At 43.5% G+C, this 15652-nt stretch overlaps 1 protein-coding gene across 1 annotated transcript in view; it reads left to right on the top strand.

The window, feature by feature from the left end:
• Positions 1–10926: 10926 nt before the first annotated feature.
• The window catches only part of LOC135557239 (uncharacterized protein C14orf132-like), a 33218-nt gene continuing 28492 nt past the window's right edge, over positions 10927–15652 (top strand). Inside the window, exon 1 of the mRNA XM_064990441.1 lies at positions 10927–11117. Coding sequence (XP_064846513.1) covers positions 11091–11117 — 27 coding nt within the window. The 5' untranslated portion in view covers positions 10927–11090. The remainder of the gene's footprint in view (positions 11118–15652) is intronic.

Here is a 15652-nt window from a genome sequence, read left to right on the forward strand (position 1 = left end):
GGTCATACACAGGAGGAAGCAGGTAGCTGGGTCCAGGGGCAGGCAGAAGGTCATACACAGGAGGAAGCAGGTAGCTGGGTCCAGGGGCAGGCAGAAGGTCATACACAGGAGGAAGCAGGTAGCTGGGTCCAGGGGCAGGTAGAAGGTCATGCATAGGGGGTCCAAAGGGGCAACAGTACAGGCAGGGAAAAGGCTAGAAACGTAGTCCGGGAGATCAGGCAGTAGGTAGATAACAGGAAATCCGCTAAAGTGCAGGCAGGAAATAGGCAAAAGGCATCATTAGTGAGGCAGGCCAAAACTATAATACAAGGGAAGAGTAAATCACGGGAAGAAACAGCCCTCTGAAAGATGTGTGTCACAAAACAAACAATACCACACAGTGATGGGGTGCAAAGAACTGAACTAAATAGTGTGTGAACAGGTGATTAGAATTAAGGTGATTGGGATCTGGAGAGGGAGCTGCGTTCAGGGGATCTATGTGTTTGAGAGTGTGAGCTGGAAAGTGGGCTGGAAAGTGAACTGCGTTCCAGGGATCTACATGTTTGAGGTTGTGAGTTTGAAGCAGACGTTACACAGAGATTGTTGCCTTGCTTCGCATTCTTGGGAAACTAAGCAGTATTTCATTTTTTTATGTATTCATATTTACATTGTTACCTCAGCAAATCTTAAGTCTTATTACATAAAGATGGGAAAAACTATTGGATGTAAGCGCAACGTCAACATTACGACCAGGAATATGACTTTCCCGAAGAAGATCCTCTGTTTGGACCACCACCCAGGACAATGGATCTGATCCCAGTAGCCGACCCAAAACAACGACGCCGCATAAGGGGCAGAAGGAGCGGTATTCGGGTCAGGCGTCGTAGATGTGCACATCGCTCACGAGTATACGACACGCCAATGTCAAGTCTCCTGACAAGGTAGACAAAATTAGCGGAAGGGTTGTCTTCCAGAGAGACATCAGAGATTGTAACATTCTCTGTTTCACGGAAACATGGCTCTCTCAGGATATGTTGTCGGAATCGGTTCAGCCACAGGGCTTCTCCATGCATCGCGCCGACAGAGATAAACACCTCTCTGGGAAGAGGAAGGGCGGGGGTTTATGCTTTATGATTAACGACTCATGTTGTAATCATAACAACACACAAGAACTCAAGTCCTTCTGCTCACCTGACCTGGAAGTCCTTACAATTTCTTACAACCATTTTACCTACCAAGAGAATTCTCGTCAGTTATAGTCACAGCTGTGTACATTCCCCCTCAAGCGAACACCAAGACGGCCCTCAAGGAACTTCACTGGACTCTACGTAAACTGGAAACCACATAGGCTGCATTTATTGTAGCTGGAGATTTTAACAAAGCAAATAAGAGAACAAGGCTACCTAAATTATATCAGGAAATTGATTACACAACTCGCAGGGCTAATAGTCTCGATCACTGCTACTCTAACTTCCGCGATGCATACAAAGCCCTCTCCCTCCCTTCGGCAAATCCGACCACGATGCCATCTTGCTCGTTCCGTCTTACAGGCAGAAACTCAAACAGGATAAACCAGTGACGAGAACCATTCAATGCTGGTCTGACCAATCAGAGGCCATGCTTCAACATTGTTTTGATCACACTGACTGGAATATGTTCCGTTCAGCCTCAGAGATCAACATTGACCTATACGCTGACTCGGTGAGTGCGTATATTAAGAAGTTGAGTTGAGTTTATTTTTATTTTTACAGGGACAGTGCACATTAATCAAAGTTTCAGTAAAAGTGCCGGTTTTAGCCAGCCGGCTAATTTTCAACCGCAGTCCCTGGGCAGGTTATTAAAAACAATTACAATATAGACAATAGCAACATAGAACAAGCAAGACATAGCAACATAGGACAAGCAAGACGTAGCATACAGACAGAGCAACATAGAGCAAAAAGCAGCAAGACAAAATTCATAAAAGCAACAAAGTGTTTCCACACCTCACAAGCTACAGACAACAGACAACATGGAAAGCGGCAACACACAGCTAGGGACCATGTTCACAAATCTGATTGACCTTTAGCCATGTCTTCAAGCATTTTGTGAAAATGTGATATGTGGTGCAGTTATGTGTGTCTGATGGCAGTGTATTCCAGACATGGGAAGCTCTCACAGAGAATGCAGATTTACTAAAGGTGCTTTTCCTTAGGGGAACTATACAGTCACCTCTCATGGCAGACCTTGTGGATCTGCTGCCATATGTCTGGGTTTTCTGTTTAACAAAAATATTGAGTGGAGGGGGAGCCAGGCCATTAAGGATCTTGAATACAAGACATGCGTCGGTGTATTGCACAAGATTTTCCCAACTCAAGAGCTCATGCTTTCTAAGGATGTGACAATGATGATGGCTATTGGGCTTCCTATCAAGCACTTTGAGAGCCTGTTTGTAGAGTCTGAATAGGTTTTAATGTTGTACAGCAAGCTTGGGCCCAACTAGTCAAGCAGTATGTTAAGTGGGGGAGTATCATAGAGTTGAAGTACAGTTTTGCTACCTCTGTAGTCAAACAATTAGGTATAAATCGGAAATTAGCTAGGTTGAATTTAGTTATTTGAATTACCTTTTTCACATGCTTTTTAAAAGAGAGGTTGGAATCAAGTATGATGCCAAGGTACTTAAAATCGGATACCACCTGGAGCTTCTCCCCTGACACATAGACATCTGGCTCAGTAGCATCTGTTGCCCTCTTTGTGAAGAACATGCAAACAGTTTTTTTCACATTGAGATGCAAACACGAGTCACTGAGCCACTTTGTAACCTGGACCATTACAGTAGTGAGTTCTTGTGCAGCTTGTTGTTTGCTCTTTGCATGCACATATATCACTGTATCATCTGCATACATTTGAACTTCAGACCCAGTACAGACAGAAGGCAGATCATTAATGTACAGGCTGAACAGGAGAGGCCCCAGTATTGACCCTTGGGCCACGCCCACATCATAGCTACGATAGGGCGACAGCTCATTGCTCACTCTGACACACTGAGTTCTGCCTTCAAGGTATGATTTCATCCATCTCAAGGCATCAGGGGAAAAGTTGAACTTTGACAATTTTGTGATGAGAATCTCATGGTTAACAGTATCAAAAGCCTTCCTTAGGTCCAGAAACACAGCCCCAACAGCACCCCCTTTGTCCATCTTGGACTTCACATTTTCCAGAAGAAAGCAGTTGGCCGTTTCTGTGGAGTGTTTCGCTCTGAAGCCAAACTGCATGGAGTGTAATGTGAAGGGGCTGTTGTTGAGGTGGGCAATCAGTTGTTCTGCTACACACTTTTCAACAACCTTTGACACCACAGGTAGTATACTAATGGACCTGTAGTTACTCACGTCAGCAGGGTCGCCTGATTTAAAGATGGCCGTTATTATGGCCGACTTCCATACCCTTGGAAACACACCGAGACCAATAGATGTGTTGGTGACCTTAGTAATGGGGCCAATGAGTGACCCTGTTGTCCCCACATGTTTCAAGATGGATACCATTGTTCCTGTACCCAAGAAGGCAAAGACAACTGAACTAAATGACTACCGCCCCGTAGCACTTACTTCTGTCATCACGAAGTGCTTTGAGAGGCTAGTCAAAGATCATATCCCTGCCACCTTAACGGCCACCCTAGACCCAAATAAGTTTGCACACCACCCCAACAGGTCCACAGATGATGCAATCACCATCACAATGCACACTGCACCATCCCATCTGAACAAAAATAATACCTATGTCAGAATGCTGTTCATTGACTACAGCTCAGCATTCAACACAATAGTACCCTCCAAGCTCATCATCAAGCTGGAGGCCCTGGGTCTCAACCCCACCCTGTGCAACTGGGTCCTGGACTATCTGACGGGCCGCCCCCAAGGTGGTGAAGGTAGGAAACAACATCTCCACTTCGCGCCCCACAAGGGTGTGTGCTCAGCCCTCTCCTGTACTCCCTGTTCACCCACAACTGCATAGCCATGCACGCCTCCGACTCAATCATCAAGTTTGCAGACGACACAACAGTAGTGGGCTTGATCACCAACAACAACGATACAGCCTACCAGGAGGAGGGGAGGACACTCGGAGTGTGGTGACAGGAAATCAACCTCTCACTCAACGTCAACAAAACAAAGGAGATGATGGTGGACTTCAGAAAACAGCAGAGGGAGCACCCCCTAACCACATCAAAGGGACATCAGTGGAGAAGGTGGAAATTTTAAGTTCCTCGGCGTACACATCACAGAAAAACTGAAATGATCCACCCACACAGACAGTGTGGTAAAGAAGGCGCAACAGCACCTCTTCAACCTCTGGAGGATGAAGAAATTTGGCTTGTCACAGATGCACAATCGAGAGCATCCTTTCGGACTGTATCACAGCCTGGTACGGCAACTACACTGCCCTCAACAGCACGGCTCTCCAGAGGGTAGTGTGGTCTGCACATCACATCCCCGGAGGCAAACGACCTGCCATCCATGACACCTACAATACCCGATGTCACAGGAAGGCCAAAAAGTTAATCAAGGGCAATAACCACCCGAGCCTCTGCCTGTTCACACCGCTATCATCCAGAAGGTGAGGTCAGTACAGGTGCATCAAAGCTGGGACCGAGAGATTGAAAAACAGCTTCTATCTCAAGGCCAACAGACTGCTAAACAGCCATCATCTAACTCAGAGAGGATGCCGCCACCATTTAGACCAATCACTGGACACTAATCAATGGATCACTAGTCACTTTAAACAATTACACTTTAAATAATGCCACTTTAAAATGTTTACATATCTTACATTACTCATATCACATGTATATAGTGTATTTTATACCATCAACTGTACCTTGCCTATGCCGCTCGGCCATCGCTCATCCATATACTTATGTACATATTCTCGTTCACCCCTTTAGATTTGTGTGTATTAGGTAGTTGTTGGGTAATTTTTAGATTACTTGTTAGATATTACTGCACTGTCAGAACTAGAAGCACTCGCATTAACATCCGCTAAGCATGTGTGTGTGACCAATACAATTTGATTTATTATTCTGGGTTTCCTTTTTCACATCTCCATTTTGTTTAGCTTCATCATACTAACTACAATTTACAATTTATAGCATGGAATGTGTATACACACAAATAAAGCGTAAAGAAAGGTTTCTGGAGTTGTTCACTGTGGCGTTGCACAAGGAACTTTCTGGAGTTATTGATTGTGGCGTTGCACAAAAAGCTTTCTTCTCCCTTCAACTAAAGGTCACGTCTGTGAAGCTATCCAATGAGTCTGTTCCTGCCGGTCAGGAAACTAGACCCATCATGCAGAAATAACTCTTGTGGAAATGCTGGAGGTTACTCTGGCCTGTCTCGATCTCCAGCTGACTGAAGGTGCAGACATTGGAGTCGCTGCTCTGTTCCACCTGTAAGAAAAGTATTTTGACCTCTATGGAGATTGACTTTTAAAATAATGTTGTAATACAGGGACCATCAATTCAGTTTGTTTAAGCGTGCAACCCTCGACTGTTGTCATATCTATCTTAATGGGAAGGAAGATACTGTGCCACAGAAATCCAACCGTGACTTCTTTCCTCTGAGGACAAAGTTGACATCACACACATGATCCTGGTCTCTGCTATGAATAAAGCGTTCTGTTGTGGGAACCATTGCTGTGTCTAACATACCATCATGGTGTTGGGTCTGTATTGCTAGAGGCAGACTCCACACATCCAAAAGGTGTGGGTATTTATTTATGTGTGTGTGTGTGTGGGAGGGGGGTTCTGGGCCAGCAGCTGAGTTCACAAAGTATAGGTCAGCCACACACATGACAGTGGACCAACCGGAGCAGAAAATCTGAACCCGTGGAGTCCCTGAAAACACACACATACACACAAAACCACGTATTCCCCCACACTCGCACGTCTGAGCGGTCACCGAAAAAGAAACACATTCTTACTTAGAGTGCCAGTCACCTCCCTGAGACGGCCACAGAAATGGGTCTCACTCGGCAAATGGGTTCAGGGGGAGCAGCCAGGGCTGTCTGAGACTGTCTGGAACAAACAGGTGGACAAGACATCAGGACACCTCTAATTTACATGTACCATGAGGAGCTCTGATCTCAAACCTCGCCACGAGTTATGGTGTCTGTCACAGGAGATCGCCATGTCCTTGGAGACCACGTCCACAGGTATAAGACCTACCATGTATCGCTGCACATAAAGGAGGGCCCACTTGAATCCGACTATAGTCTCAAGGCTTGAGACAGCGGCTTTCAAAATGATATACTGTGGGGTTACCAAGGGATTCCATTTGAATCTGGATGGGACAAACCAACGACTCACAACCCAAAGCTGTAAATCAAACGCCATTCTATGGTAATCTCATTCCCTAAGAAAGAACTAGAGTGGCATTATATAAACCTGGCAAGCTTCCAAACACATTCTCTCTTTCTATGTGTCTCAAAAGAGGGCGAGTCATTCCATGAACCTTTATTTGACAGCTTCGGCCCCCATAACATAGCCTTATAATATTCAAAAAAGAGGCCTGAAAGGCTCGAGTCCAATAAAAACAGGAAAAGCTGAAAGAAAATCATGTTTCAGCACAAATGAAGCCACAAGCGTGAAAGTGGATATATGGGAACGTGAAATGGCAATGCCTCCTCATCCCAACTTCAACCATGAAGCAAGACTCAGCAAAAAGCTCCACTGGCCCATGAGTCAGACCGATCTATGTGAGGCTGACTCAATCTGATGCATTCTGTGCACCAGAACCACATTTTACTGCTAAAACACCATGACACTAAAACAATTACACCATCCACACCACAGTGATCCCGAGATTTAAATAGACACCTGAGATGTCATTTATACCAAACAACGATAGTGGTAAGTCTCTAGGGACCATTGCTCTTATCTTCAGCATCTTAATTAGAAGTGATTGCCCGCTTTGGATGCTCTGAGGCAGTATCTTGTTGCTGAGAGCTTATAGGCAGTGTAATGCACTAGGTACAATGCCTTGCAAAAGTATTCATCCGCCCTTGGCGTTTTTCCGATTTTGTTGCATTACAACCTGTAATTTAAATACATTTTTATTTGGATTACATGTAATGTAATGGACATAAACAAAATAGCCCAAATTGGTGAAGTGAAATGGAAAAAAATTACTTGTTTAAAAAAAAAAATGTTTAAAAAAAATGCTGTGCGTGCATATGTATTCACTCCGTTTGCTATGATCTTCAGAAGTCACATAATTAGTTAAATAAAGTCCACCTGTGTGCAATCTAAGTGTCTACACATACTGTATATACACTTGTTCTGAAAGGCTCCAGAGTCTGCAACACCACTAAGCAAGGGGCACCAACAAGCAAGCGGCGCCATGAAGACCAAGGAGCTCTCCAAACAGGTCAGAGACAAAATTGTGGAGAAGTACAGATCAGGGTTGGGTTATAAAAAAATATCTGAAACTTTGAACATCCCACGGAGCACCATTAAATCCATTATTAAAAAATGGAAAGAATATGGCACCATAACAAACCTGCCAAGAGAGGGCCGCCCACCAAAACTCACGGACCAGGCAAGGAGGGCATTAATCAGAGAGGCAACAAAAGAGACCAAAGATAACCCTGAAGGAGCTGCAAAGCTCCACAGCGGAGATTGGAGTATCTGTCCATAGGACCACTTTAAGCCGTACACTCCACAGAGCTGGGCTTTATGGAAGAGTGGCAAGAAAAAAGCCATTGTTAAAGATAAAAATAAGCAAATACGTTTGGTGTTCGCCAAAAGGCATGTGGGAGACTCCCCAAACATATGGAAGCAGGTACTCTGGTCAGATGAGACTAAAATGTAGCTTTTTGGACATCAAGGAAAACGCTATGTCTGGCGCAAACCCAACACCTCTCATCACCCTGAGAATATCATCCCCACAGTGAAGCATGGTGGTGGCAGCATCATACTGCGGTGATGTTTTTCATCGGCAGGGACTGGGAAGCTAGTCAGAATTGAAGGAATAATGGATGGCGCTAAATACAGGCAAATTCTTGAGGGAAACCTGTTCCAATCTTCCGTAGATTTGAGACTGGGACGGAGGTTCACCTTCCAGCAGGACAATGACCCTAAGCATACCGCTAAAACAACACTTTAAGGGGAAACATTTAAATGTCTTTGAATGGCCTAGTCAAAGCCCAGAACTCAATCCAATTGAGAATCTGTGGTATGACTTAAATGTTGCTGTACACCAGCGGACCCCAACCAACTTGAAGGAGCTGGAGCAGTTTTGCCTTGAAGTATGGGAAAAAACACCAGTGGCTAGATGTGCCAAGCTTAGAGAGACGTACCCCAAGAGACTTGGTGGCTCTACAAAGTATTGACTTTAGGGGGGATGAATAGTTATGCACACTCAAGTTTTCTGTTTTTTTTGTATTATTTCTTGATTGTTTCACAAGAAAAAATATTTAGCATCTTCACAGTATGTTGTGCAAATGACACAACCTCCCCAACAATCTATTTTAATTCCAGGATGTAAGGCAACAAAATAGGAAAAATGCCAAGGGGGGTGAATACTTTCGCAAGCCACTGAATGTCTTATCGGGTTTATGGCCAAAATTAGAGCTGGTATGGAGCATGTCGATATGGCTGTATTATTTCCCCCAGAACCATGGACATAATGACTTGTAAAGTAGCAGAGTAATTAAATAACCAGACAACCATGGGAGAAGTAATAATATTGTAATAACTGTCGTCATAAAACACAGAATGCAGCTTTTCTATATTGTACTGTACAGTCAATATTATGTACTGTACAGTGCCATTTCAGTGTTTTTGAGGAAAGTACTGTTGGACATGACCTTTGACCGGGCTCAAGGTTGTTACTTGTAAAGAAGGTGGAGGGGGTCATGAAATTGACATATAAAAACAAACAGAAAGACTAGTCAAGTTGAGTCTGCTTAAAAAAAAAGAGTAACATGAAAAACAATCAAAGTTGCAGTCCATTCTTGGGCATTGCCATCCTTTTCTCTCTTTCTGGTAGACTTTTATAATCTATCTCCCCAAACAAGTACCAATTCCCACAGAAAACTTTAGTACTGCCAGCATAGTATTTATTAACAACATTGCAACACTTTACATTTCCCCCATCAGATGTTTTATTTCTCTGTTGTCTACCAGTACCCCAGGACAAGGAGGATTCTACATGCAAAGTCTAATATATACTAATCTATTGTGCCCCGTTTCCTACTATTGGCTGATGATGGTATTCATAGGCTCCCTCACACACAGCTGCCAAAGTCTAATGACCTCCAAAAAGTTTTTATCCTCAAGATTAACTCGCCCTGACCTTAGGCGTGGCAGATGCTTTGGAACAAACAATGTAGGCCTCCTGGTAACAAGCTGACCTGTTGGGAGCATTCATTGTCATTTCCTTCAGCTAACTTTCTTTCAAGGTGCGCTCCCTTTTGGCAGTTTGTTTGGAAGGTAGTTGGTGGCTCAGCAGGTTAGTCTCTCCCCAACCCAAATTATTCCCGAGAGGCTGGGAAAAAGCTGTGGATGAAATATTGATGCGTTTAAGAGATCACATGAAGAATTTCTGTCTGGGTCCCGGAGATGATACACCAATCAGGGCCAGCCCCAGGCATAAGCGACATAAGCGGCCACTGGGGGGCCCCTGACCAATTAAATACATTTTTTTTTTAAACAGTTGGGGACTCAACTTACTATTGAGAGAAAGAATATTAGAATAAACCAGGTGCAATTTCTACATTTGTTTGGGAATCAGCAGTTTTTGCTTGCAATGTCCCTGACAGTCATTCAATTAGCCTTGTCAGCTAACAATTTCCTGATTGGTAGCTAGTCTAGCCTCTTATCTAAACTTGTAGTAATCATCGCCGTATACCGACCGGGCACGCAGGGCACGTGCCCAGGGGCCCTGACCTCCAGGGGACCACAATTGATTTTAATGGTCATTCTCACTTCGATAGCATTAGTCATGACAAAATGTGTAGAATTGCAAGAGATTAGCTTGAAAAATGCAAAGATTTCTCTCCACCCCATGGCAAAATGGGTAGAATTGCAGGAAATTAACTGTAAAACCGCAAAATAATTATCTCTGCCCCATGGCGAAATGAGTAAAATTGCATTCAATGTTTTATAAAACAGCTCAAAATTCTCAATGCCCCATCGCAAAATGTGTAGAATTGCAGGAAATGCGTTTAGGGCCCCCAAAAGGCTAGGGTCATAATTTATCTGTTTATAATTTACCTGGTTAAAATGTATAAATAGAATATCATTACGCAATATAGTATGCATTGGGAAAGGATATCAGCTGGAAGACCAGAATGATCTACTGTAATTTGTATCCCATATCATATTAAGAAGTGGTGGAATAGTCGAGTGGACATTAATAGGGTAATGGCCAAGATGGAAGCTAGGATACTTTGTTTAAATGGCTAGAAATAAACCATTGGAGTAGCAGTTATAGCTCTGATCTAGGTGATTACCCTGACCGAATGTCATTTGCATATACGTATAATCTTGGCCACTACACTACACTAGACAGTTCATTATCTGTGTTTAGGCAAAACATTTTATGATCTTCGCTCTCAAAGCTATCGTAAACTTTGAATTGACTATGTCACCACTTTTAGACATTGCATTTCCTTCTTCCAAACTCCCAATGAGCTTTGAGTTAAATAGTGTTGTATCTTGATGTATCTCAAAATTAACTGATGAATGTGCGACGAGTAGGCGAAACAAACCGGTTAGACTCCGTCATCACTAGGAAAACACGGCATGAATAGCAGTTAGGGTTCATGTCACTGTAAGCTATTCAAAAATAGGGCGAAAGGTGCGACATCAGGATCTTGTGGTTCTCTTGATAATAAAGGTTCTCTCTCTCTTTCTCTCTTGGCTGTTGCGCTCTTTCCCTCCCTCTGTAAATGCTATCGTCTGTTCAAATTCCATAGTCGCCTAGCCGGCTGCACTTACTTTCATACGCTATAAACGTTGGCTGGGTCTGAAAATGCAATTTTGATGGGAAGAACGTTCTTAATGTCCTTCTGGGGAATACAAGGGCGACACGACACTGTTTCAAGATAGACAGAGGTGTCCTCACACGCGTATCACAATGGATCTCTCATTTATGGCTGCGCAGGTAAGTCCTAGATACATTTGTGTTATTATTAAACAATAGAAGTTATGTGGGGTTTCCATGCAATTGTCGGAGAATAATTATTTGAACGAATATTTTGAAAAGCCTACTACTGTGCATAAGGTAGTAAGGAAAAAAAACATTTATTCTGTATGGCGTCTGTCTGTTTGTGGTCAATTATAGCCTGCCAACAAGGAGTAGGGGTACGCACGAAGTTTCTCTCTCGGTGAACTTGATTTTGTCATCAACAAGCTGAAATAAATGTTCGCGGTTCCCATCCTAAACCTTGAGATCAATATCATATTTTATTAGGTTAACCAACTTGTTGATTTATTCAAAACGGTATGTTTGGTCAGTAGCCGATAGGAAATGACACGATCCTAAATATTATAGTGAACAAAAATATGGACGCAACATGCACCAATTTCAATGATTTTACCGAGTTACAGTTCATATCATGAAATCAGTCATTTAAAAGCAATAAGTTAGGCCCTGACCAATGAATTTCACATGACTAGGCAGGGTTGCACCCACTGGGAAGTCAGGCCTAGCCAATCAGATTTCGTTTTTCCCCACAAAAGGGCTTTAACACAGACAGAAATACTCCCCAGCACCCTGTCAGACGATCCCACAGGTGAAAAAGACAGATGTTGAGGTCATGGGGTGGCGAGGTCTGTGGTTGTGAGGCCCGTTGGAAGTACTGCCAAATTCTCTAAAACGATTTTGGAGGCAGCATATGGTAGAGAAATTAACATTCAGTTCTCTGGCATCAGCTCTGGTGGACAATCCTGCAGTCAGCATTCCAATTGCAAATCTTGAGACATCTGTGGCATTGTGTTCTGTGACAAAACAGCACATTTTAAAGTGTACTTTTACATCCCTACTGTAGCACAAGGTGCACCTGTGTAATGATCATGCTGCTTAATCAGCTTCTTGATATGCAACTCCTGTCAGGTAGACAGATTATTTTGGCAAAGGAAAAATGCTCACTAACATGGGTAGAAAAAAAAATTGTGCACAAAATTTGAGAGAAATAAGTTTTTTTGTTCTTATGGAAAATGTTTTGGATTTTCAAAAATGTTTTGAATACTTTACATGTTGCATTTATATTTCTGTTCAGTTTAGATAAGGCCAAAGATAATTTTAATTAATGAAATGTAATGTGATGAAATATGTAGGCTAATAATAGAATATAAACAAAATCTATGCATGGATGTTTTCAACCATGTTCCATTATTTTATTTCTTATCTTTATTTAACTAGGAAAGTCAGTTAAGAACAAATTCTTATTTTCAATGACAGCCTAGGAACAGTGGGTTAACTGCCTCTTCAGGGGCAGAACAACAGATTTGTACTTTGTCAGCTCTGGGATTTGAACTTACAAACTTCCGGTTACTAGTACAACACTCTAACCACTAGGCTACCCTGCCGCCTGATTCTCAATGCAGTTGTTATATCTGACTGAAATGTTATCAGACAACTTTCTAACCAACAGGATAACTAAAGTAATCAAATTGAATCAGCCCAGATGAGATCTATATTATGCAATTACAACATACTTGGAGTTGATCAATATCCATTAAGATAGCATAATGGCAGACTACCATGTCATAGTACCAATATGTGATTCACAATGCAATATTACAATTTAGCAGATACTCATCCAGAGAAACTTACAGTAGTGAATGCACATATTTTTGTGCTGGTCCTCTGTGGGAATCAAACCCACAACACTGGTGTTGCAAGCACCATGCTTTACCAACTGAGCCATACGGGACCACCACTACTTTGAACATGTAACTCCACATAAAGACTCTAATAAATTAAACTTGTCCATGGACAAATGTTGGACAAATGTTTATGACTCACCTTGATTTTTATTGCTAGCCCACTTTAATTTATCTGATTATGAGTGTGATGTCCTCAGGGCTGGTCATGCATATCAATGAAGGTGGCAAGCTATGTCTTTTAGAAAACATGGCTGTCATTAGGGTGGGCAAGGGGAGAGAAGACAATTTTACCTGTTTCCTACTTACCTAAATTCTACTTAGCCCCCATCCTACATACATGTATTCTACTTACCATATCCTACTTACCTGGATCCTACTTATCTTCATCCAACTTACCTGTATCCTACCTTTGCTCTTGTCAAGAGCAGAGGTAGGAAAGTGTTCAGACCACATGATGGTGTGTATAGACCACATGATGCTTTATCACCCAGTTGTGGTCTATAAGATCAGGATGTGCCTTCAGCTTGTCAGTTAGGTATAGCCTCTGAGCTGGTCTTAGAGAGAGATGACCTCAGCCTTCAGCTTGTGAGGTACATCAGTTATGTGTAGCCTCTGAGCTGGTCTTAGAGAGAGATGACCTCAGCCTTCAGCTTGTGAGGTACATCAGTTAGGTGTAGCCTCTGAGCTGGTCTTAGAGAGAGATGACCTCAGCCTTCAGCTTGTGAGGTACATCAGTTAGGTGAAGCCTCTGAGCTGGTCTTAGAGAGAGATGACCTCAGCCTTCAGCTTGTGAGGTACATCAGTTAGGTGTAGCCTCTGAGCTGGTCTTAGAGAGAGATGACCTCAGCCTTCAGCTTGTGAGGTACATCAGTTAGGTGTAGCCTCTGAGCTGGTCTTAGAGAGAGATGACCTCAGCCTTCAGCTTGTGAGGTACATCAGTTAGGTGTAGCCTCTGAGCTGGTCTTAGAGAGAGATGACCTCAGCCTTCAGCTTGTGAGGTACATCAGTTAGGTGTAGCCTCTGAGCTGGTCTTAGAGAGAGATGACCTCAGCCTTCAGCTTGTGAGGTACATCAGTTAGGTGTAGCCTCTGAGCTGGTCTTAAGAGAGAGATGACCTCAGCCTTCAGCTTGTGAGGTACATCAGTTAGGTGTAGCCTCTGAGCTGGTCTTAGAGAGAGATGACCTCAGCCTTCAGCTTGTGAGGTACATCAGTTAGGTGTAGCCTCTGAGCTGGTCTTAGAGAGAGATGACCTCAGCCTTCAGCTTGTGAGGTACATCAGTTAGGTGTAGCCTCTGAGCTGGTCTTAGAGAGAGATGACCTCAGCCTTCAGCTTGTGAGGTACATCAGTTAGGTGTAGCCTCTGAGCTGGTCTTAGAGAGAGATGACCTCAGCCTTCAGCTTGTGAGGTACATCAGTTAGGTGTAGCCTCTGAGCTGGTCTTAGAGAGAGATGACCTCAGCCTTCAGCTTGTGAGGTACATCAGTTAGGTGTAGCCTCTGAGCTGGTCTTAGAGAGAGATGACCTCAGCCTTCAGCTTGTGAGGTACATCAGTTAGGTTTAGCCTCTGAGCTGGTCTTAGAGAGAGATGACCTCAGCCTTCAGCTTGTGAGGTACATCAGTTAGGTGTAGCCTCTGAGCTGGTTTTAGAGAGAGATGACCTCAGCCTTCAGCTTGTGAGGTACATCAGTTAGGTATAGCCTCTGAGCTGGTCTTAGAGAGAGATGACCTCAGCCTTCAGCTTGTGAGGTACATCAGTTAGGTGTAGCCTCTGAGCTGGTTTTAGAGAGAGATGACCTCAGCCTTCAGCTTGTGAGGTACATCAGTTAGGTGTAGCCTCTGAGCTGGTCTTAGAGAGAGATGACCTCAGTCTCAGTGTTTGACACAAAGCCACATCCTCATTGTAATTCCTTTGCCACTTGCTAGTCCTATCCAATATCTTTGACTGTTGCTTGGGTGTTCGCCATGGGTGTGTGACTAATATAATAATAATATAAATATGTCAATTAGCAGAGGCTTTTATCTCAAGTAATTTACAGTCCAACGTCTACACATTTCCATATGGGTGGCCCCAGCGGGAATCAAACCCATAATCCTGGCATTTGCAAGCGCCATGCTCTACCAACTGAGCCATGAAGGGCGGTATCAGCAGAAGTCCCTTGTATTTACATGATTTCTGATATAGAGATACAAGTTTTCAAAGCTGTGAAGTGATGGCCGATGAGAGGACGCCATCGGTCAGACAGAGGGGTTGACACAGCTCTGCCTGCCACCTTGAGCGAGCACTCCATTAGTCTCTGTCAGAGGCGCCATGTCTCTCTGCCTGGCCTCTCTACCATGCTCCCTGCTCTGCCCAGTGTCATCTCGCCCTCGATGCCCTAGCTGACAGGCAGGAGGTAGTCACTTTAATATTCATGCTGGAGATGCTGGAGAGCCTGCCTTGTTAAGTTCTGTCATAGCAGGCCTGTGTTGGTGCAATGTGTCAGAAGAGGTTTTCCAAGAGCTTGCGATTAGGCACTCAGAGCCTCAGTTTCTAACTTCCCACTCACTCTTGTTTCATTACTTCCATTCTCATTCCATTGTTATAATTCCATTGTTATTATTCCATTGTTATTATTCAATTCCTTTCTTCCATCTCCTTATGACAGAGCCATATATGTTCATCGGAAACTAGAGAGCGAGCGAGAACAATCATCTGTTTTGCATCTAACTGTATTACACTGTTGGTCAGGGGTGGACTGGGACCAGAAATCGGCGCTGGCATTTCAAACACACCGGCCCACTTATTTCCTTGAGGCCCCCACACCGGC

The sequence above is a fragment of the Oncorhynchus masou genome, chromosome 16 (assembly GCF_036934945.1).
Source record: "Oncorhynchus masou masou isolate Uvic2021 chromosome 16, UVic_Omas_1.1, whole genome shotgun sequence".
Lineage (NCBI taxonomy): Eukaryota > Metazoa > Chordata > Actinopteri > Salmoniformes > Salmonidae > Oncorhynchus > Oncorhynchus masou.